This window comes from Panulirus ornatus, chromosome 37, assembly GCF_036320965.1.
Source record: "Panulirus ornatus isolate Po-2019 chromosome 37, ASM3632096v1, whole genome shotgun sequence".
NCBI lineage: Eukaryota > Metazoa > Arthropoda > Malacostraca > Decapoda > Palinuridae > Panulirus > Panulirus ornatus.
In genome coordinates, this window is record NC_092260.1 from 24559317 (window position 1) to 24584698 (window position 25382).

The 25382-nt window shown below is 43.9% G+C and overlaps 1 protein-coding gene and 1 long non-coding RNA gene across 3 annotated transcripts in view; one reads left to right on the forward strand and one right to left on the reverse strand.

Moving 5' to 3' along the window:
* LOC139760606 (uncharacterized) overlaps positions 1–16812 on the forward strand; it is a 34920-nt gene extending 18108 nt beyond the window's left edge. For both annotated transcript variants that reach the window (XM_071683988.1, XM_071683987.1), the window contains exons 7-11: positions 133–294; positions 8796–8933; positions 12010–12170; positions 13277–13744; positions 15018–16812. In XM_071683988.1, coding sequence (XP_071540089.1) covers positions 133–294; positions 8796–8933; positions 12010–12170; positions 13277–13744; positions 15018–15155 — 1067 coding nt within the window. In that variant the 3' untranslated portion in view covers positions 15156–16812. The remainder of the gene's footprint in view (positions 1–132; positions 295–8795; positions 8934–12009; positions 12171–13276; positions 13745–15017) is intronic.
* LOC139760609 (uncharacterized) overlaps positions 12027–25382 on the reverse strand; it is a 115166-nt gene continuing 101810 nt past the window's right edge. Inside the window, exon 4 of the long non-coding RNA XR_011715373.1 lies at positions 12027–12164. This is a non-coding gene — a long non-coding RNA (uncharacterized lncRNA). The remainder of the gene's footprint in view (positions 12165–25382) is intronic.

The window sequence follows — 25382 nt, forward strand, 5'->3', positions numbered from 1 at the left end:
GGAAATAAAGACACTCTTCCTCTTTTACCTAATTCATCATGACTTACTCACGTCCCCTTCTACAGGAAATATAGACACCCTTCCTCTTACCTAATCCATCATGACTTACTCACGCCCCCTTCGATCCCACAGTAACGGATATGGTTCACCAGAGGATGGTCTACCAGGCTGTACTACTGGTGATCATGATGGCTGTGATAGCATTCCTTCTGGTGGGGGCCTACGCCTGGCCCCCCTGCAGGATGACCATCGCCCTCTACTACAGCAAGAAGACCTCCCATGGCTCTCCTCCCGGTGAGTACACTCCGTCAGGCAAGGACTGCCCTTGTGATTTTTCAGGGAAGGGGTGTGATGGGAGGGAGGGATGTTGTTAACCACTGTCATATATGCTGTTTCTCTGACATCTGAACCAGAAAAGAAAACGATGGATTTTTTTCTTTAAATATTCGTTGCTGATATCAATCACTCAGGCCATAACCCTCTAATATAAAACGATTATTTGGGTCATGCAAATGACTGTTTTGACTTCAAGGCAACTGTCTAGTCCCAAAAGCTTCAGATTAACGTGTTTACTGACTTTTAACGATCTGGTTCATACTATTGCTCTAAGTCTGAAGAATTAGATTTTGTTGTGAAGTAATGACCAGCCATCGGGAGTCAACTGCACTGTTCAAATCTGGTATCTAAGTAACTAAGGTTTATATATATATATATATATATATATATATATATATATATATATATATATATATATATATATATATATATATATATATATATATATATATATATATAAAACTGTCTCTAGAAGTCGTTTGTATCTATGGTACTTTCCTCCAAATTGCAGTTCAGCTTCAGTTACCAAAAACCTTCATACCAATCCAAGTTTCAGAGAGAGAAATCTCATCCATCACATCTCCCAGTATCCCCCTTACTTTACGAGCTCCTCTCTCTCTCTCCCTTTCTCTCTCTCCCCCTCCTCGCCCAAGTAGGGACTCACCCAGCCTTTGTTACAGCTGCCACGCCCTCCTATTTGCCAATCGAGGTCGCTAGTTCGGCCACACTGCAGCCAGAGAGAAAGATCCTGACTCCAATCTCCCGCTTACATTGTCTTCAAGTTTGATCTCCGTTTTCTCTATGAGTGTAATATATGTAAATTCGATATATGAAGTGTATATTTCAGAATATTTTTGTGTGAGTATTTAATTGCAATATGACACCTGTTCCTAGCATATTTTTTTTCCTTATTTCACCTCGTTAAGTCTGTCTATAATATGAAATAAGACTCTGACAAGGCAGATGTATACAAATACCAAAATTTTACATTTGGTAATGATGCAAATTGCCCTCAAAAGCAGTACAGCAGCAGTGAGAGAAGATAGATAAACGTAGATCAGTTAATAGAATATCTATATCGATTTGAGTCACAGGATCTGTTACCTCTCATTTTTCCTGCTCTCCCTCTACCTAGTTCCTCTTCCTCACTCCACCCCGCAAAAATATGATCAGACTTAGTACGGAAATGGAACGAAGAACCGAGAATTGTATAGCACGAACGACTGACTGGCTGTTACATTGTGTCTTACACGATAATCAGGTCTGCTGATCTCTGAGAAAATATTCTTTCTTCATCATTGTGATATGGTAATTCACGTCATGCTCACATATCAGTGGATGATTACTTTTCATCATGTTATCTTTCATATATTGATCGACATGGCGCAGGCGGAACACAACACCATAACAGCTGTCTCAGGTGAAAAAAAAAGGAAAATAAACCTGGCATTAGAAAATTGGAAAAGAAGAGGATAATGAGAACTCTTCATGTGAACGTAGACTTGACTCTTAAAGGCAGAAAAGTTACAGATAAGCAAAGGAAAGACGAAAGAAGTTAAAGAATTCCATTGCTTCACTGGTCGAGGAGAGGAAGTAAACGGTAAACCCTCGTGTGGTTGGTCTCCACACAGAAACTATAGGAAGCAGCAGCCAGACCTCTTGTCATGGGTGCATGGCCTGGTGGCGGCAGGGACACATCCAGAGACCTTAAGAGCGGCTGGAATTGCACCTGTAGAGCAGGGAGAGGACAGCATCAACACCATGGACGGACAGGGAGTGGTTGTGAAGAGAGGCAATACATGAAGAACTGACGTTGTTGGAAAACTTTTGATACCACGTTGAACGGAGAAACGTCACGCTACTTCCTCCACACCTGAGATGACCTTTCGCACCCTCGTTACGAAGCCCAACCCTGTCTCTGTTCACCTCTCCTCCCGTGCAGCGACCCAGAGCCACCCCCTCCGTGCACACACACACACACGCGCGCGGAGAAGACTTCCTGCAGTCGCTTTTATGAGACATTAAACGGGATTAGTGTCTTGATTGGATGGGAAGGGCATCCTGTGACTGGAAACATCGAGACTTTTGCCCAGAGTACGTTCGTGACAAGGGTTGTTGTGCTTAGTCGTCAATTAAGGATTATCTCTTTCTTTACGTCTCTTGATTACATCAGTCGTGTGAGACTAACGACCCGAAGTCGTAATCTCATGGCATGCTGAGCCGAAAAGAAAAAGAACACACACACACACACACACACACACACACACACACACACACACACACACAGACAGACTAAAAATTAAAAGAAAAGGGGGAAAAAAAAGAGAAGAAAAGAATGAATATTTTACCTTCATAAACAGAAAATCTATCATGATGTAATCGCCAACTTATGGACGAGGAAAGCTTTTAAAACAAAGGTATCAAAAGTATAAAACATTTTCTGATGATTTTTGTTACGCTGCGCGAGATATCTATATCCTCATAGGCTAAAAAGTAATCTGTATGATGAAACTGACAATGCTTTTAGATAGTAAAGGTAATTCTATTTGCTTTTGTGATAGCATGCACTGAATGTTTCACAAACAGACACACAGATACCAAGCAGTATCTACATCAGGACTGTGACGACATTTCATCAACAAAAAAAAGTATATGAAGGAATGATTTTGTATATATATATATATATATATATATATATATATATATATATATATATATATATATATATATATATATATATATATATATATATATATATATATATATATATATTGAGGCAGACAGAGAGATCGAAGAACATCTCATGTACCAAGACTTGGCTAATACCGGAAGATACATTACGGCAACTGGTAAACCCAGACCGACCGGCCTTAATGCCTTACCTTTCTCAGAAGCCCCTGCACAAAGCACCTTCTTGACTAATCTCATCCACACTGCCCATCGCTGATGGAGGCCCGGCAGTAGCTACACCAAAATCTAAATGTCACAATCGGCGAGCCATATCATCAACAGAGGAAACGAAAAAGCTAAGGCGTCTTCGAGGACCATCTATACCATTTCTCCTGTGTGGAGCATAACCTCGAAGTGGCACGGACGTCCACGCTTCGAGTTATCTACACCAATGAACACCTTCCTGATTCCTCAACTCCTCCAAAACTCGTCCTCCAAAGGCAACAGCGAAGAGATACATCTATCAGTTTAGCTTCAGCCACCTGGACGTACCCTGTATGATGTATATATATATCTGTGTATAAATGAGGACACACTATCATAAAGATTGCGTCAGGATTTCATTTCTTACCCACAACGAAAAAGAATTTTTTGGGGGCTTCTTGCCTAACCTACCACATTTCGTACCAATATATATTTCTTTAAGGAACGAAATGAATGATTCTCTTCGGGGAACGAATGAACCTGATATGATGTTTATGAAAAATACTCCAAATTAACTTTAATAAGAAATGATTTCAGATACGTTTACTGAGGTTGAATAATGAGCGTCGCAGGATCTTATTAAGTCTTCATTAGTCAGACCAAGTTTTCGAATTTTCTGTATTTGTTCCGTTGATAAAAAATGTAGAGGTGACAACCTCTTGGTTCATTTACCTCGTATTCTCACATCCAAGGGAAAAACGACTATAATAAAAGAAAGATATTACCAATTCTGATTCCCTGTCGGTGTCTAACAGAAATAAATTCCTGCAGGAAGAGAAAAATGACGAGGAAAATGTTATTTCCTTCATCTGAAATAGTAACCAAAGATACTTTCTTCCACAATGAGCATGATGGCTAATGGAATGTAAGTGGACTAACTTCATAGTCAGCAGGCTACAATATCTATGGATGTGTATTTGCCTATCTCACTAATCACAAGGAGCATTTAGCATACATAGTGGATCTATGATCTGAGAATTGTGTCTGAACCCTTGAATGAGACCCAGATGTTCAAGCTGATTCATTTGATGATGATGATGATGATGGCCTTAAACACTCTGGCAGCAGACAGGCTAGAAGTCGGAAGAACGAACGAACCAACCAACCAAACAAGTGTGGCCAAAGTATATATATTTTTTGTGGGGGGGGACACATGGTATGTATTCTGGTTTAATGACCTTTGGTCGATGACGCCCATTAAATCTAACAACATGCATCTATTACCATTAGCTGAAAAAGAACATACTCTGTATACATTCTGACGCACGTATCTGTGTGTCTGTATATTCATTATACCCTGTGTCCGAGCTCCACCCTCTGGTGGTGACACAGGGTAATGAAATGTTACCTTCGACGAGGCTGCATCATCGCCAGTAGACGAAGAGGATGTCGGGGAACTCGCTCATTAGAAGCAGTTTATCATTTCCCCCTGGTTCTACGTGCAGTGTGGTAGCTTCGGAGATACAGAAGCTCCAATCCCCCCAAAAAAAGAAGGAAAGAAGAGGGGGTCCTCGAGCAGCATAATCAGTCGTTCGATATCAATGAAAAAGAAATAGTAATCTGTATACTTCGACGTGTGGTATGGATTCTGTATACCTTGACGTACGATGTTGATTCTGTATACTTCGGTATATGATGTGGATTCTGTATACTCTGACGTATGATATGGATTCATAATGATCTCTAGTCGTTTATAGCAACTGAATCTGAATGCTTGCAGACGTTGGATCGAGTACACACAATCACGTTCTTCCGTTGGATTTTTCTTGTCTTCTTCGAGAACTAGGTTCCTCCATCCCTTCTCCTTGCAGGCGAACAAAACGGGAGGATCGCTCAGCTCCACCGGGGGTGTAGATGTGCTATCCTGCTACCTCATTACTTGATATTAAGCCAAGCATCACAGTTGTCTCTCAACTGAAGCACAGGTGTTGAGCGAATATCGACAGTGGATTTATCAAGAAGCGAGACGAACCAGTGCTCGTGTGTGTGTGTATGCAGCAGTGTGTAACACACAAGCATACTGATTTCAACAGAGATAAGTCACACTGTATCTCACACAGTCATACCCAGGTGTCGTATTGTCTTCCTCAGAGGTCGTACCGTCGTGCTCAAGGGTCGTACCGTCGTGCTCAAGGTGTCATACCGGTCGTGCTCAAAAGGGTCATACCGTCGTGCTTAGAAGTCGTACCATCGCGCTCTAGGGTCAACCGTCTTGCTCAAGGGTTGTATCGTCGTTCTCAAGGGTCGTACCATCGTGCTCATGGGTTGCACCGTCGAGCTCAAAGGGTCATACGGTCGTGTCCAGAAGTCGTACCATCGTGCTCTAGGGTCATACCGCAATGCTCAAGGGTCGTGCCGTCGTGCTCAAAGGTCGTACCATCGTGCAGAAGGGTCATACTGTCGCGCTCAAGGGATCATACAGTCGTGCTCAAGGGGTCATACGACATTGCTTAAAGGGTCATACCATCGTACGAACTCAAGGGGTCATACAGTAATGTACAAGAGATGAATGCCACTGAACCCTCCCTCAGGACTCACGGTAAGTATCGTCTCGAGGTACTTAATGCGCAGTAGTCCATCACCTGCTGACTTGTTTATTGTTTTCCACGTCGCACCTGGCACCCAGCTTGGCCTTCCAACATCCGGCCATCTGGCTGGTATAGAACATATCGGATGTTTATACTCGAGACCAGATGGGGGTGCGTGATAACTCCGGTGGCTGCTCCCTTCTGGGCGTTGCTGCTTCGCCACCGTAACGTTACCTTCCTCCTGGTGACCTCGTGAGGTCACGTCTCCTCAGGAGACACCCCGCTCCACCCTCCAAGCAATGGGGTTGGAAGACTTAAGCCTCTCGCTTGACAGATGTTGTCGTCCATCTTGAATATTTGATAAGTTTTTCCGCACCTCATCACAGATAAGATATAACTCAGAATGCATATATATATATATATATATATATATATATATATATATATATATATATATATATATATATATATATATATATATATATATATATATATATATATACATATCAGGATTGAAACATAAGCAAAGTTAACCCCATAACTTTCTCAACATGGTGTATAGCTTTCGTGACTTCATTTCTTTGACTTGCTGCACGATTCATCGGCCTAGTAACACACAGGAGCCTCAAGGCCCTTCCTGTGGTCCAGTCAACTTAATTCTATCACGTAGTTGGCTCAGCGTCGTCATCTGTGTACGGATGTGAGCTGACGGCAGCTGCTGGCCCAGAATGTAAACAGACATTAATAGCTCCAGAAAGACTTCTTCAAGTCGCTGTTTGCCTAACTCAGCGTTCGAGCTACTTCACTTGTTCTGCTTAACTGGTATATTGCCGTCCTGGAGTTCACAAGGAAGCAATGTATGTGAACGCATAGATACAATTTCCTATGTACAAACGAAGACTGGATTGTAGGTTTATGACGGGACGAACAGGTGATTGGTTCGTATTGGTACAGGCGTAATCTCATACGTTTAGATAATGGGCTTGCCAACATATGGAGGTGATGACATGTCATCTGATAAGGGTTATCTTGCGAGTAGCAGCCTTATTTTTGCTCTAAGAACAATTGATTTTCTAATTATCGAGAGAGAGAGAGAGAGAGAGAGAGAGAGAGAGAGAGAGAGAGAGAGAGAGAGAGAGAGAACAGGTGGCTCCTGGTATCGTCAGGTGGCTCCTGGTATCGTCAGGTAGCTCCTGGTATCGTCAGGTGAGTCCTGGTATCGTTAGGTGGCTTCTAGTATCGTCAGGTGGCTCCTGGTATCGTCAGGTGGCTCCTGGTATCGTCAGGTGGCTCCTGGTATCGTCAGGTAGCTCCTGGTATCGCCAGGTGGCTCCTGGTATCGTCAGGTGGCTCCTGGTATCGCCAGGTGGCTCCTGGTATCGCCAGGTGGCTCCTGGTATCGTCAAGTGGCTCCTGGTATCGCCAGGTGGCTCCTGGTATCGTCAGGTGGCTCCTGGTATCGTCAGGTGGCTCCTGGTATCGTCAGGTATCTCCTGGTATCGTCAGGTGGCTCCTGGTATCGCCAGGTGGCTCCTGGTATCGTCAGGTGGCTCCTGGTATCGTCAGGTGGCTCCTGGTATCGTCAGGTGGCCTCTGGTACCGTCAAGTACCCCTCGATATCACCTATCTAAAAATAAGAAAAAGAGTGTTGGATAAGACTAAGTCATCAACGCACCCACGAAGGCAGTAGGACTCTCCTTCCACTGGATGCACGAACTCAACCGCACTCAGTCAGCGAATTCAACTCCACGGGGGTCAACAAACTCCAAACTTTACTTGGTCAACGAATGATGCTCTACTGCAACAACGAACTCACATCCACTGTGTCGACGAACTCATACGACGCCACTAGGTCAAGAAACTCAACGCCTCAGGATCAACGAACCCCACTGGCGCACACGAACTCAATTCCTCCAGGTCGACGAAAAGATCCACTGGTTGAATGAGTCCACTGGTCTGTTGCTCTCAGCATTCCTTTTGTAACTGAACCTCCTCGAGGTCAACGAACCCCAACGTCTCGTTTTTTGTTGTTGTTGTTGTTGTTGTCCTTTGAATCCCCCCTTCACCCCCTCCCCCCCCACACACACGCACACTATGCCACAGACGAACTCTCTCGTCTCTGGGGGGCCACCAGGGTGTGTCTTATTCTGTTATTCCGACTCGAGAACTGACGGTGGAAAAAAATTCTTTTTTTTTTTTGGAAGACACCGGGTTGAATATTATCATTTTTTGGTCCTCGTGGTGTTCGTAGGGCTGGCCTGTCCACTGGTTATGGCTGGCAGAAGATCTACGAAATGGGTAGTATTCATGGTAGATCATCATCATGAATATAGGTCACTCTCTCTCTCTCTCTCTCTCTCTCTCTCTCTCTCTCTCTCTCTCTCTCTCTCTCTCTCTCTCTCTCTCTCTCTCGTACACACACAGACACACACATACACACACACACACACACACACACACACACACACACACACACACACACACACAGACAGACACACACACTCACACACACACATCAAGACTCACTAACTCTGCCTTACTGTAAAAACTTCTTCGTACATATTTGCAGGTGTACGTCCTCGCTTTCGTTTCCTTCCTGTCCTGTGGCTATCACGATTATCATTTGATTTATGAATTTTGTAATGTAAAAGCACGTATGTGATCGTAACCATCCGCTACGAATATACAGGTTTTTAGTCAGATATTCTGCAAAACGATTTTTTTTCCTTGTGTTAGATGACGAAAGACTAACTTAGCCCTACCATACCACCATAGCATCCTACTGTATCAACGTGATACACCAGCACAGTAACATAGCAACCTACTATAGAACCACAGCACCCCACTACAGCAACATAGCACCACAGTAACCCCACCACAGCAACATAGCACCCCACTGTAGCACCACAGTACCCTACCACAGCAACATAGCACCCCACTGTAGTACCACAGTAACCCACCATGGTACCATAATGACCTTGGTTTCGCCCACAACAGAGGGGTTCCAGCAAGACGTGTTTGTGGTTCACGGAGACTCTGCCTCCTGCTGGGTGTGGACGGTTCTGCTGCCCATGTTGGAGGACACCTGCGGCTACACCTGCTTCCTGCCGCAGCGGGACATGTGCGGCGGCGAACGTAAGTCTCAACAACACCTCTTGTGTTGCCTACACCTGTTGCTACCTGCACCTGTTGTTGTCTGCACCTGTTGTTGTCTGCACCTGTTGTTGTCTGCACCTGTTGTTGTCTGCTCCTGTTGTTGTCTGCACCTGTTGTTGTCTGCACCTGTTGTTGTCTGCACCTGTTGTTGTCTGCACCTGTTGTTGTCTGCTCCTGTTGTTGTCTGCTCCTGTTGTTGTCTGCACTGTTGTTGTCTGCACCTGTTGTTGTCTGCTCCTGTTGTTGTCTGCTCCTGTTGTTGTCTGCACCTGTTGTTGTCTGCTCCTGTTGTTGTCTGCACTGTTGTTGTCTGCACCTGTTGTTGTCTGCTCCTGTTGTTGTCTGCACCTGTTGTTGTCTGCTCCTGTTGTTGTCTGCTCCTGTTGTTGTCTGCTCCTGTTGTTGTCTGCTCCTGTTGTTGTCTGCTCCTGTTGTTGTCTGCTCCTGTTGTTGTCTGCACCTGTTGTTGTCTGCACCTGTTGTTGTCTGCACCTGTTGTTGTCTGCACCTGTTGTTGTCTGCTCCTGTTGTTGTCTGCTCCTGTTGTTGTCTGCTCCTGTTGTTGTCTGCTCCTGTTGTTGTCTGCTCCTGTTGTTGTCTGCACCTGTTGCTAACCTGCACCTGTTGTTGTCTGCACTGTTGTTGTCTGCACCTGTTGTTGTCTGCACCTGTTGTTGTCTGCACTGTTGTTGTCTGCACCTGTTGTTGTCTGCACCTGTTGTTGTCTGCTCCTGTTGTTGTCTGCACCTGTTGTTGTCTGCACTGTTGTTGTCTGCACCTGTTGTTGTCTGCTCCTGTTGTTGTCTGCTCCTGTTGTTGTCTGCTCCTGTTGTTGTCTGCACCTGTTGTTGTCTGCACTGTTGTTGTCTGCACCTGTTGTTGTCTGCACTGTTGTTGTCTGCACTGTTGTTGTCTGCACCTGTTGTTGTCTGCACTGTTGTTGTCTGCACCTGTTGTTGTCTGCACCTGTTGTTGTCTGCACTGTTGTTGTCTGCACTGTTGTTGTCTGCACTGTTGTTGTCTGCACTGTTGTTGTCTGCACCTGTTGTTGTCTGCACCTGTTGTTGTCTGCACCTGTTGTTGTCTGCACTGTTGTTGTCTGCACCTGTTGTTGTCTGCACCTGTTGTTGTCTGCTCCTGTTGTTGTCTGCACTGTTGTTGTCTGCACTGTTGTTGTCTGCACCTGTTGTTGTCTGCTCCTGTTGTTGTCTGCACCTGTTGTTGTCTGCACTGTTGTTGTCTGCACCTGTTGTTGTCTGCACCTGTTGTTGTCTGCACCTGTTGTTGTCTGCTCCTGTTGTTGTCTGCACTGTTGTTGTCTGCACTGTTGTTGTCTGCACCTGTTGTTGTCTGCTCCTGTTGTTGTCTGCACTGTTGTTGTCTGCACTGTTGTTGTCTGCACCTGTTGTTGTCTGCACCTGTTGTTGTCTGCACTGTTGTTGTCTGCACCTGTTGTTGTCTGCACTGTTGTTGTCTGCACTGTTGTTGTCTGCACTGTTGTTGTCTGCACTGTTGTTGTCTGCACCTGTTGTTGTCTGCTCCTGTTGTTGTCTGCACCTGTTGTTGTCTGCACCTGTTGTTGTCTGCACTGTTGTTGTCTGCACTGTTGTTGTCTGCACTGTTGTTGTCTGCACTGTTGTTGTCTGCACCTGTTGTTGTCTGCTCCTGTTGTTGTCTGCACCTGTTGTTGTCTGCTCCTGTTGTTGTCTGCTCCTGTTGTTGTCTGCACTGTTGTTGTCTGCACCTGTTGTTGTCTGCACTGTTGTTGTCTGCACTGTTGTTGTCTGCACTGTTGTTGTCTGCACCTGTTGTTGTCTGCTCCTGTTGTTGTCTGCACTGTTGTTGTCTGCACCTGTTGTTGTCTGCACTGTTGTTGTCTGCACTGTTGTTGTCTGCACTGTTGTTGTCTGCACCTGTTGTTGTCTGCTCCTGTTGTTGTCTGCACTGTTGTTGTCTGCACCTGTTGTTGTCTGCACCTGTTGTTGTCTGCACTGTTGTTGTCTGCACCTGTTGTTGTCTGCACTGTTGTTGTCTGCACTGTTGTTGTCTGCACTGTTGTTGTCTGCACCTGTTGTTGTCTGCACTGTTGTTGTCTGCACTGTTGTTGTCTGCACTGTTGTTGTCTGCACTGTTGTTGTCTGCACTGTTGTTGTCTGCACTGTTGTTGTCTGCACTGTTGTTGTCTGCACCTGTTGTTGTCTGCTCCTGTTGTTGTCTGCTCCTGTTGTTGTCTGCTCCTGTTGTTGTCTGCTCCTGTTGTTGTCTGCTCCTGTTGTTGTCTGCTCCTGTTGTTGTCTGCTCCTGTTGTTGTCTGCACTGTTGTTGTCTGCACTGTTGTTGTCTGCACCTGTTGTTGTCTGCACCTGTTGTTGTCTGCACTGTTGTTGTCTGCACTGTTGTTGTCTGCACTGTTGTTGTCTGCACCTGTTGTTGTCTGCACTGTTGTTGTCTGCACCTGTTGTTGTCTGCACCTGTTGTTGTCTGCACTGTTGTTGTCTGCACCTGTTGTTGTCTGCTCCTGTTGTTGTCTGCACTGTTGTTGTCTGCACCTGTTGTTGTCTGCACCTGTTGTTGTCTGCACCTGTTGTTGTCTGCACTGTTGTTGTCTGCACCTGTTGTTGTCTGCACCTGTTGTTGTCTGCACCTGTTGTTGTCTGCTCCTGTTGTTGTCTGCACCTGTTGTTGTCTGCACTGTTGTTGTCTGCACCTGTTGTTGTCTAGGGACCAACACCATTGAGAATAGTAGACGTTGCATTCATTAACATTTAAGGGTGATAGAATTATCGGGCAAAAGGGTGGCAGAAACTAACATTACGAAGGTGGTAGAAACCAACATTACGAGGGTGGCAGAAACCAACATTACCACTTCAGACACCAGGTTTCTGACACTGGTGTTAATGGAATTCTACACTACTACAAATCATGTAGACGTTTCCCCTACCCTTTAGTGATGAGAGGAAGGAACATGACTAACCTAGAAACCCAGTTTCAGGCCAGGGTGATAGATGGGGCAAGACCATTCATCTCCTACCTCTCTCTCTCTCTCTCTCTGTAGTTATGATCGAGGCGATGCTTAAAGCCGTGGCGAAGTCCCGCTGGGTGGTGGTGGTGATGACCCCATGCCTGCTGGGGAACCCCTGGGCCGCCTGGGCCATACACCAGGCCATGAACGCTGCCCTGAAGAAGCGAGCTCGCATCTTGGCCCTCGTTCTGAAGGTAAATGATAAGAACAATCAGTGAAAGATATCATGGCTCTAGTATACTAGTAATAGTAATCAGGAAGAAGGATCATTTTGACCTTAATGACGTGTTTAAGTATCCTGTTTTCATTCATTTTTTGCCCATCTGCACAGACAGACAGACAGACGGAGACGGACTGACAGACAGACAGATACACGAAATAAAAGATATACATTTCAGTCCACAGTATTTCTGAGGCTAAGTTCGTCTCTTGAGCTCGACGTTACGACACCTTAATCTAACCTTTACTGGTCATGTCAAAGGTCAGGCTATCATGCCTAAAGGCACTTCAGTTGAGCCAACGTAAGAGTATCTAGATCCAGTCTCATGACTGTTTTGTATCACGCTACTGAATTCTTCTGTCTTATGGCTTCTGGAGCGTATGATGATGATAAAGGAAAAGACTGATTTAGATAAAATCAACTTATTCACTTAATGATGTATATCTAATCTGTGAACTCCTATCTATAACTACTGCACTGTTGTCATTCTATCTTTTTTCTTTAACTGGAAAAAAAAATCTGTTTTTTATTGACACGATTACCAATTCTAATTCCAGATTCTCTTTCTTTTTTTTTTATTTGGACTGCATTACCTTTGACCCGTGACGTGCACATGACCTGTTCTAACTTATGGGGACGTCCATAAGATTTTCTCTTTACGTTCAGGAATCACGAGTTGATTAGCATTACGTGAGCTGATATCTAGGTTATCATTAGATGTGATTTAATATCTAGGATGAAATGTGATTAAAAATCCTAAATGTGGATGATTCAGTTTAATGATTCGTTGACTATAAGATCTGCAATTTACATCGATTCATTACCTCTTTCTCTTTTTTATGTAATCTCTCTCTCTCTCTCTCTCTCTCTCTCTCTCTCTCTCTCTCTCTCTCTCTCTCTCTCTCTCTCTCTCTCTGAACGTGTAAATACACGTAATCAAGAGGAGTAAATCAGATGACGAGTAGTTTAGGGCAAGAGTGCCAACGCAAGTACTCGGGTTGCGAGTGCAGGACTCTTGAAGGTCAAATGTATCGTACGTATCAATGCATCAATCATACATCTATTTTGCGTATGCCACAGGAGCCAAGGATAGAGGAAGGCATCCCCGACACCAGCGGCATTTTGAAGATCTTGAGTTTGGTGAAGAAAATCCGGGTACCCCTCTCATGTGGTTGGCGAGAAGACGAATTCATCCAAGACCCGCCGCCTTCCAAAAGCCAGAAGAAGGCGAAGAAGGTGACCATCAAAGCCACTCAGAGCACCAAGAGACTTGACTCAAGCCTGGTCGCCCCTGGAGGAGGGAATCAAACTGTCCGTTCACGATCAAGATCCCCGAAGAGCCAGCGAGTGTCCAACATGATATCGGCAATCAACGCAGTCTCCAGAGAGAACCTGGACACCGCCAAGAACAAGAAAACAAAGCCGGGAGACCCCGTCACCTTCACGGAGGAGGAGTTTGAGCTTCTGGACCAGGGTTCTCCATGTTCCGTCACGTCCTTCATCAGCCATCCTCGCCGAAAGAATGGCGACGTCCACGCCCAAGCCTCGGTAAGTATATGGGACAGACACACACCAGATCTGATGGTCTCTGGTAAAGTAGCGAGTATGTAGAGAATATGTGGGGAGTATGCTGGCACATGGAGTTGCTGAGTGCTGTTGTTAGTCTCAATTCCAGACGTTTGTTACTTTTGATAATTCTGTTACTTATGACGCCGTAAAAGTGGAGTCAGACGATCGGAAGTGATGAGTCCACTTAATGGGGAAGAGCAGAGCTCTTCATCTTACCCATATTCTGGGGATGGGATGTGTCGAGGCGAGGTGTCGGCACTTCCATTTTAGGTTCATGTGGCTGGTTGCCAGAGGAATGAATCATCCATCCTAGATGTGTAAGAGATCTTTTGAGAGTATAGAGATATCAAAACGCAACAGTTCCACTTACTAGATTGAAGGATCCTGGGGAAGGATGAGCAGAGAGCTTCCTGCGACTGTAGCACCAGAGGAGGTTATGAAGGAAAGTGGAAAACACTTCTTTCGGTGTCTACAAGTGTAAGAAGCTGTGGAGTACGGGGACAAGGTTATGGTGTTAGGGTGGAGTCCATCTTATCCTGTGAGTTTAGAGTAAGTAGGATAAGAGAGGCTGATCTCCTCCATCCTAGGATCAGGATCTCTGGGGGAGGAAACGGTGTGTGTCCTGGATGTGGAAAGCCACATGGGACTGACGTGCGAGGCTCCCTATTCAAGGGCGGAATTTGAGAGGATACAGGAGCCGGATGAAGCCCCTCCCTGTAACAACCAGGGCGAGGAGGAGGAGGACGAGGAGAATGAAGGGAAGTAATCCCATGAGTGGGTCGGTATGGATGATACTAGGGACGGGCTATTTTCCCTCTCCTCCTGGGAATGCAGAGATAGGGGAAGGTGGGTGGTTGGTTTAGTGGCTCCCCTTCCAATACTTGGGACTTATGGAGGAGTTATGTGAGGGAAAGTTCAAAGTGATAACCACTACGAAGGCCACTGATCACTACTACTTTCACTCATGATATTCTAAGTACTAGTTCTGCCACTGCCTCGATGAAATTCTGCTCTTTACCACAATAATATCGTTGAAGTTCACTTATAATCAAACTAGAACAATGTGGGCGTTAGTGATCCTTGAGTTAAGAACTAACTGACGTAGACACAGATAGAACACAGAACAACTACGAATTGAACTCTAATCTAATGGTTGAGGAGGAACCCCTTGAATATCCAGGCACCACAGACAATGTTTCCGAATATCATTCTTCATCAGAAGATTAACAGCCATGTCTCCCTTTCCCCTAAGGCCCGTCAGTCGTCTTACTGTTGCTGTTTGAAGATACCCTGCATTGGGAACGAGGAAGAGATGTTTTGGCAGACGGTTCGCTTCCATCTCGGTCTCCCGGCTTTCCGGCGCCCTAACGTCGAGGTCTACAAGAGGTGAGTGAGCCGATGGCTCCCATGGATCGAAAGAAGCTACAAGGAGCCGACTGTGTGTTTTGATGGCATCCTGATCCTCGACCAGCAAAGACAGAATAAGTGATGTAGGCCATTACCAGTGTGTTCCTTCGCGAATAGTATCTCAGAGAAGGAAAAGCTGAGATTAAAAAGTGATTAAGAAAAGGTCTAGTGATATCGGCTGCTAGAGTCACATGCATATGAGTGAAAATCTGATTGGTCTCGTATTCTCTTCATACTGTGGAGGGCGCGTTGGAGGACGAATGTTCCGCGTTCTCCAAAACGGGCGTTGGATTTTGGCTGACGGAAAGTGTGTGTTGTGAGCCCCTCAGGATGGTCTCCCAAAGAACCTTTGATAATTGCATAGGTATATACTTCGAGAATATATCTATTTTAGAAACGTCAGAGGTATGTCTAGATTTAGATACGTCGTATGCATACTTCGTGAAATATTTCTCAAAGGTTGTAAAGTATGGACACTTCCATATATACAGTGATGATGATAATCAATGTAACGAAAATAGTAAATGTAAGAGATGATAAATTTACGTTACTGTCAGTCTATGATATTTTTTTTGTCCATTATGTTTGTTTCTTTATATAATACTTGACGTCTGTGTACTCACACCTACTGTCTACTACTGTTTAATCCATTCTTTAGTTATATTCATCTTGTTCTTTATAATTCATTCGCGTCCGGTGAATTAAGGTCCCCCTTTCTAAATGTACAGTGTTGATGTATGTTTCAGTTTATACCAAAGATATCTTTAACGCCTCATTCCTTTAACAACATTGTTTGCTAATTTTGTATCTTACCCATATTACAGTTGCAGTCTAGGGTACAGTGCACCTCTGGCCTATTCCTTACAATCCACATACGTTCGACTCGTCCAGATCACACTCTACCCCTCGTAAATAGATTGTAGTAAATCTTGACCTTACTTTGATCATATGTAACCCACCTGTTCCTAGTACTCGTTTACTGAGAATATTGACGTAATTTGTTAGTAGTGAAGACTGGGCAAAGAGGATGATGAAGAGAAGAAGGGTTAGAATGCCAGAAGGGAAAAGTGCGAACAAAATAGAAGGATTGAAAGAGGTATTATAACCATGTTGGACAGGTCGCTCTCCTGGCTAGCTAGTGAGTTAAATCATATATTCTGAATGTCTATGTTGTCTTAGATTATAGCATGATTCTTCTTCCTTACCTCAGTTATGCTTTATATATAATATTAGGGATATTTATATACGTTATTCCTTAAATTGTATTCCTCTTAATTATACCTTCGCTTGATTACACAGTATTATCTTATCAAATCCTTATATATATATATATATATATATATATATATATATATATATATATATATATATATATATATATATATATATATATATATATCCAGTGTTAGTATCTCTGTTGATTTGATTTGTGCAAATCAATGTCTATGGTAATCTAAGTGTGGCCGATGGGCTAATTAGTAACCTGCAAATTTTAAGGTAAAATTGTCTGTAAATAAAAGAAAAAAAAAAATACACGTATAAAAGAAAGACAAACATGGTATTCTTGTATCTATTATAACTGTTGTCTTTTCTTAGTAACCTATTTACAAGCGGATAATTAAAGCCTGACATAAAATGCATTTTGTGTTTGTCAGCCTACCACATACAGTTCAAAACAAGAGCTTCCTATAGATTCACATGAAAGGTAGAATTCAATCCTCTCAAATGATTATGTCATCTGATTATACCTCGGATGTGCACAGGAGTATTGTAATTAGCAATTTTAAAAAAAATCCCAATTAACCGATCACGTAAATTAAAAATTAAGATCAAAGCACTTTACCGAAGCCAACACAGCTGTGTTTGACAAGTTCTACCTACCAGACTTCAGTAAAACGTGTGAGGAAAACATTTATATACATATTTTGCAAAAGCTTTTGAGTATAAATTTCTTGTCACTGGTATCTTGAACTTTGTGATTGATCTTGAGACAACGAGAGAAATAAATGAAGAATTTCTCTCCCTCATGGAAGAAGCAGATATATAAGTATCCGAGGTCAAAATAACAATAGAAAAGGAGTGGATAAATACATATCAACAAATTCAATGGCAGAACAAGAGCCTTAGGAAGAGTTTAAGTAATCTTACGATTGTCTTAAACACCTCCAGATGGCAGAGGGTTTTCGAGTGGTTATCATCTCTTGGCTTCAACGATGTGTATTTCCTATCATCCTATAGCTTCAATAACCAACAGAGACTGGTCGTAAATAGACGGAGATCTATCATACTTTCCCTTTCAAGGTGGGAAGGTGTATTGCAGGGTAATCTCCTTGTTAGACCACTTGTCACGCACGTATTTTACAGACTAATGGAGAGATGGCGTCCACACTAATATACATATATATATATATATATATATATATATATATATATATATATATATATATATATATATATATATATATATATATATATACATATATATATACATATATATATATATATGTGTGTGTGTGTGTGTGTGTGTGTGTGTATGTGTGTGTGTGTGTATGTGTGTGTGTGTGTGTATGTGTGTGTGTGTGTGTATGTGTGTGTGTGCATGTGTGTGTGTGTTTGTGTGTGTGTGTGTGTGTGTGCGCGCTTGTTTACTTATGAATATTCCCTTTTTCCTACTTGATACCACATGCTGGTAATATCCACATATATTTTTTCCCCCCCAGCGATCACATCCGTTTACAACAAATCCCTTTAGGGGAAACCAATTCATTGTCCGGAAAAAAAAAAATTTGGAATAACACTTTTATGGATGAGGACGGGATTAACTTGTACCTGGAAATATTTCACAGCCAACGTTTTGGGTTTATCATTTTTGCTTCCGCGCCACACGTAGGTAGACGGGCATCTGAGGAACTACTGTCCGTCTCTCTGTCTATCTGTCTGTCGCTTCGTACTAGTGGCTAACATCTAGGCAAGTCAAGTCTGCCTACTTGCCTAGGATGCTGATATATATATATATATATATATATATATATATATATATATATATATATATATATATATATATATATATATATATATATATATATTCAGGTTTTGAGTTGTTTCCCTTTTCGTCTAGTTGGCTATCTGGGCTTATGGTCTGTCGACCATCAAGGTTGTTAAAGCCTCCAACGTCATCCTATAACGCTATTTGAATGAAAGATATGAACACCTGAAGAAGGTGTTCAAGATAGATCAATCTTGGAGAGTAGTTTCTCACAGTAGTTCATACGCTGTTAAGGACCGTTACCCAATGACCACACGAGCAATTCGCAGGATAAGTATGAAGTAGGATAATCATTGAAAATGGTTAAGCCTTTGAACAGATGAACTACACCTGTCTTGTTGTTGTTTGAGGTTAAACCTCCCTACAACTCAGGAGGTGGGGGCCCTATGTTCTAGGGCGGCCCTCTGGTGATGAGGAACCTAAGCACTGGGCCTACGGGGGTTGGGCTTGTTATCCCACCTGCCCCTCCTACGAGAGATAGGCTCCTTCTCTACCTGTCTTCAGTCTTTTCCTTTTAGTCCTACTGACAATAAGGAAGGTTCGATCACTTCCCAAGTAATGGTGACTGTCAAGGCGATCGAATAAGGTTATTTGAACCAATGTCTCGATGCTTCTTACTGGTTCCGTCACATCACAGCTCTTTTATTTCAATGTCAGATGATCAAATCCATATAATTCAATAAATCTCTTCTTGATTGCTTTTATCCGTCTTATTGCATCATAAATTTAACTTCATTGTTGGAATATTTAATCTCTATGTATCAGTTAAGCAAGATACAGCAACCAGGAGTATATAAATCTTAAGTTCACGATTCAAAAACCTCACAGAGTTAACTGAGGGTAGTTGTATACCATAAAGGAGTCATATATCTCGAACGAAAGCTGTATTTATGGAGCAGATCGTAGGACGACCCAGAAATTGTTGGCTCTGTGTGAGGAGGAAGCTTGCCCCAGTTCGCTCGTCTTAGCATTAACCCAGTTTTTCCCCATCACATAAACCACTACATCTCGAAAGAGAAGATATTCAAATAGATAGATTTATCCAACCAACCACATCCAATCTTTAGCGATAGTGTCTAATACCTATAGGCTAACAGATCATATGGCTACGTCTATTCTTATTCTTCAGACACTTCAGAACCAAAGCTCATATGACTTACAACAAAAGGCAGATGGTTTAAAGATTACATCTGCAAATTATATACAAAATAGAAATTGTGTTGTACTCTGTAGGCCACAATGAACAGCGGAAAGCCTTGCCTACAGTGTTTATGTCAGGCATGTTGTCAGCTAGAGGCTGTATTTTTTTGTTCTTCCATTCTTTATTCCTCCCTCGTTCCTTTTTTCTTTGCCTCTCGTGTCCAGAGATGTGAACGAACTCATCTATCATTACTCTGGCCATACGTCGCACTCTGGTAGAAATGGACGCAAAATTGCTTGACATAAGAACAGGTTCGAGGTCCTCAGCCATCTTGTTTCCCTTTCTTCACCGCCAATACCACTTCGCCATAACCTATGAGACTCCTCTTTCTACCCTCGCTTCACCCGCTCTTCTTCCCCTCCTTCCCCTCACTCACCGATCCACTGTCCTCAAGTTCCCTCTCTGGGCAAGAACTCATTCCTCCCTCTATTCAAGCTCATCGATACCTTGCAAACACTCCCTCCCTCTCCCTGCGGGGTTCGGCTGAGGGAGAGCGAGCGAGCGAGCGAGCGGGGAGAGAGAGAGAGAGAGAGAGAGAGAGAGAGAGAGAGAGAGAGAGAGAGAGAGAGAGAGAGAGAGAGAGAGAACGCCTATTGCCCGACGTAGTAGTGTAGGGGGAAAAGTTGGGCTATTCATCTCATCCACTCCAGGCATCAAGTGTCGCCGTATGTACGGGGAGGCGACGCATTCACGAGCACCCGAGCCTAAGGGCTCAAGTGTCGCCTGGTATAAATAGAAGTCGTGCGCCTTCGTTATTAAGGTGTAACAAGCTCTTGTAACGAGTGTGTGTGTGTGTGTGTGTGTGTGTGTCGATGGATTTAATGGCCATCTACACCAGAGTGGTTATTAGGCCAGATATCTTTACATATAAGTTTTTAACGTACTTATATACAATAGATAAGGTGGCTTAATGGAACCAATGTCATTTCTTTTTTTTTGTAATTATTTTTGACGTTAGTGGTGGGATAATTAGTTGAAGGGGAGGGCAGATCCCTGTGTGTGATAGGAATAAATTACAGAGGAGCCTAGCCTATCTCTCCGTCTCATCTATCTACCGCGTAGAAACCAACTGACTAACGCTTCTTACAGTTGGGAGACCATCGTTCTTGGAACTGCTGAAGAGTTCTCTCCACCAGCTGAGGATGGGAAACTACACAACTCGGGAAATGAGTCTTTTTTTTTTTCCCCCTCAGGACGCATCTTTCATCCATCCTCTTATGCTACATCCAGTATCGTTCCATATAGTTTCCAGTAGAGTGTTTGGCTTCCAGACGCTGAGGGGAGATTCAAAAACGTCGTGATGTATACTGTTTACGAAATACATTTGGATGATCAGAGAACTTCGCCCCCCCCCCCCCCCTCTCTCTCTCTCTCTCTCTCTCTCTCTCTCTCTCTCTCTCTCTCTCTCTCTCTCTCTCTCTCTCTCTCTCTCTCTCGTTGTTCTATCCCTACTTACGTGTCTTTCTGAAGTCCTCATCCCACGTCATGCAGATTCTAACAGGTCTTAGGTGTCCAGAGTTCCTGCATAAACTCCCTCAGTCTTTCACAGTCGTTGTACGGGTCTTGTGCGTGGCTCTCCCTAAGCTTTACTCCTCTAATCCACATCTGTTTCTGTATTTCATTAAGTGTCTTCATATATATTCATAATAGCCAACACGGCACAGGCAAAAGAATTTCATAATCGTGGTCATCTTGGATGTAAGGAGAATTGATGAACATGAGGATAGGAAATATATCAGAAATGATTTGGTTCTTAGAGGCGGTATCATAACGGTCTATCCTCGTGTAGTTGGCCTCCAAAGAGAAAATCTGGGAAGCAGCAGGAGCTAGTCACGTGCGGTGTGTCCAGCTCCCAGGGGCTGGAACACACACAGACCAGATACTAGTGAGTGCAGTGGGTGAATTATTTCCTGTAGGAAAGAGATTATGGAACAGCATTAAGACGAATGGAAGGAGACACCTGAGGTGATAAGCTGCAACGCTTCTCTTCCACGCATGTAAGACTCTTCTTGCTCACGAGGAATGTAATTCTTTTTCCGCCTACGCAATTCCCGGAAAGCTTATGGGGAGCAGATTTTATGATTACTCTTCACGTCTACAGGTAACCTTCTCTCTTATTGAAGTCATTTCTGTTCTTCCTTCCTCATAGATCTGGGTGGAGTCTTTGTCTCGACATTTCCAAAGCATTTGACACGGTGTGTCATTAATGTTTGCTTTCTAAACTTCCATCCTTTGGTTTTTTCTGCAGTAGTTACATTCTTCGGCAGATTCTTCCTCTCTGTCGCTCTAACTGAGGCTAGTTCTTTTTCTCGTACCGAACACACACACACACACACACACACACACACACACACACACACACACACACACACATTCTCTCTTTCTCTCTCCTTTCCTACCAGCTCTCCCGCCATTCTACCTCGGTCTCTACACCACCCTGCTCTATTACGGCGACTGAGGACGATTTAATAAGAGTCAGCAGACGAAATACGTCGATCATCCGGAGAAATCAGAGACTCGCTCAATACGTCACAGAAAACGGGATGGCCACGGCTGACTGACTGTTTCCTGGTGACGCTGGGGCCGCGTTGGACCTCGTCAAATAAGGCTAGAACTGTATGATCGAAGAATAGGACAAAATAGGAAAGAAAAAAAAGAACGAGAGAGAGAGAGAGAGAGAGAGAGAGAGAGAGAGAGAGAGAGAGAGAGAGAGAGAGAGAGAGAGAGAGAGAGAGAGAGAGAGAGAGAGAGAGAGACGAAATGGCAGACACCAGAACATATCGGGAATTAGTACCTCAAGTCTTGCAGTTCGTCGAGCTTGTTTCCACTGACTTCGTCGACAACTGCGGCAGTTCTGGCATGCTTGATGGGACTGACTGCAGGAATCAGCAACATTAGGCTGTTCCTTATCATCATTTGTGATTGCTTGGTCCATATTCTCAATTATATGAACCTTTTTAGACATTCTGATTATATATATATATATATATATATATATATATATATATATATATATATATATATATATATATATATATATATATCAGGTAGATAGGTAGATGGATAGATACGTAGATGAACAGAGAGAGATACACAGATAAATGGACAGAGACCGACAGAGGGAGAGAAGCAGACGAGGCTTACATAACATACGACAATCAACCCAAACAAGTGCTGTAAAAACAACCCGCCAGCCAATCGGAACTCTCAACACAATGGGTAAACAAAACGCAATCTCATTGGTGGATTAGGTTACCCCGAGACCACGGACCATGGGAAAGTGGTCGGGGAAAGGGGGAGGAGGGAGAGAGGGAGGGAGGAGGCCGACCGAGCGATTCCAATTAATTTCCTTCGCTCGCGATGTGATCTTCTAACGTCACTCAATCCCTTTGGCGATCACAACAACAGCTCGCTGACGCGGCCCTGGATTCCTCATCCCCTGATGGATTAATTTTGAAGAATGGATAGCGGCGGTATGAGGAGGAGGAGGAGGAGGAAGAGGAGGAGGAGGAGAGGGAAGGGGATAGGATGATGCTCCTGGATGCTAGGGAGAGAGGGTTTCGAGAGGGGTCTAGCTGGTAATGTGGAGGAGAGAGAGTGGAGGCAAAGAGACGGGAGTGAGAATATGGTGTAAGTGATGGAGGGTAAAAGGGAGAGAATAAGAAGCTGAGTGAGACGGAAATGAAGCTACAGAGGCATTGTAAGGGATGGGTAAAAAGGGGATGGAAAGTGAGAGGAATGAGGGTTAAAGTAATGGGAGAAGTGAGAGGTGAGTGAGTTGACACGAAGGAAGTAAGAGGGAGAGGCAGAGGAGGAAGAAGAGGAGGAGGAGTTAGGAAGGAATATGAAGTGAGTGGAAACACAGGAGGATGGAGATGCAGGGCGGAAATTGAGAGGTGCAGGGAAATAATACGGAGAGAGAGAGAGAGAGAGAGAGAGAGAGAGAGAGAGAGAGAGAGAGAGAGAGAGAGAGAGAGAGAGAGAGAGAGAGAGAGAGAGAGAGAGTCTAGAACTTATCAACGACGGAAAATGACTACTTGAAGGTTTTCCTCTTTCTGTCTTGACAAAGATCAAACATGGCCTGGTGTGTCCCCTCCAAATATCAGTTCTCAACGTAATTTATGCATGACCCAGAGCGAAATGAACATTTAAGCCGGGCCGGAATGCGGATACCTATTCTAATACTTTAAAGTTGTGTCAGATTTACTGAGTTTAATTAAGAGCAGACGATACGTAAATTGTCATTTAACGGCCTCCTGCCACTGTAAACACAACACTCCCACCATTTCATCTGTAACTACGTTGGTGGCTCGTTCGTACAGAAGTAGGTAGATATATAGATAAATAGAAGATAGATAGATAGGTAGATAGAAATACTTTATTCTCAGTTTAGATAACCCAACAACTAAACATCCGTAGTGAAAACAAAAATTCTTATGCACAAAAAAAACGAAGAAGTTTGAAAGACCAGTAATAACTTCGCAGTGAATTAGGATGAAATATATTTTGATGTTTTCGCTGATGTAGATGAATGTGAGTCGTGCCACAGAAACCCTTTACTGAAAAGCATTTCAGTGGCAATAGGCTCCCCGCCACCGAGAGGCCCCCCTCCCCCCCACCTCCCTCCATTCTACAGCATTTTGATTTAGGACCACAGCACCACGCTTACCTCGTCACGCCAAGCTTAAAGCTGCTGGGTGGAGAGAGGAGAGGCTGTTGGTGGTGGCGGTCATGGTGGATGGTGGTGTGGTAGGATATGATGGTGGTCATAGTTGTAGTGGTGTGGTAGGATCTGTTCGTGGTGGTAGTGGTGTGGTAAGATGTATTGCTTGTGGTGGTGGTGGTGATGTGGTGGGATGTGTTAGTGGTCTGGTGATGGTAATGGTGTGGTAGGATGTGTTGATTGTGGTGGTGTGGTAGGATGTGTTGATTGTGGTGGTGTGGTAGGATATGCTGATTGTGGGTGTGGTAGGATGTGTTAGTGGTCTGGTGGTGGTAGTGGTGTGGTAGGATGTGTTGATTGTGGTGGTGTGGTAGGATGTGTTGATTGTGGTGGTGTGGTAGGATGTGTTGATTGTGGTGGTGTGGTAGGATGTGTTGATTGTGGTGGTGTGGTAGGATATGTTGATTGTGGTGGTGTGGTAGGATGTGTTGATTGTGGTGGTGTGGTAGGATATGCTGATTGTGGGTGTGGTAGGAGGTATTGATAGTGGTGGTGTGGTAGGATGTGTTAGTGGTCTGGTGGTGGTAGTGGTGTGGTAGGATGTGTTAGTGGTCTGGTGGTGGCAGTGGTGTGGTAGGATGTGTTAGTGGTCTGGTGGTGGTAGTGGTGTGGTAGGATGTGTTAGTGGTCCTGGTGGTAGTAGAAATGTGGTAGGATTAAGTTTGCATTTGGTTACTCACATTGGATTGTGGTGAGCTATCCTTGTGTTTTACATATCATCAGAGACACTCTAAAAACGACAACCCCCGACGAAAAAGCGCTGACGGCGACAAAAACGACGGTTTACTCTGATGATGAGGTGAAACCATACCGGCAGCGACGACCACACGACATAGGACTTTAAAAGACGACAATAACGACGACTTGGATGTTCGTAACGACAACTTCAAAGGACAACGACCATTATGAGACCATACACCTTCCACGACGGCGACCACGAAATCTTCCACTCAGCATCAACGAGGACGACAACGACGACAACTTCGAACAAAAAAAAAACGACGTGAAAGATGACGTAACGTGCCCCTGCAGGACACACACACACACACACACACACACACAGACACACACACGTCAGCGTAAAAAGAAAAACCGAACACGACGCTTCAAACGCGACCGAAAACAATTGAATTATTGCACAAAGCCTCATCACGGTAGTGCAACTGCATGTCTTTGTGAGAACGAATTCAAGGCAGCATTATATAAGGCTTCTTTAGAATAACACACACACACACACACA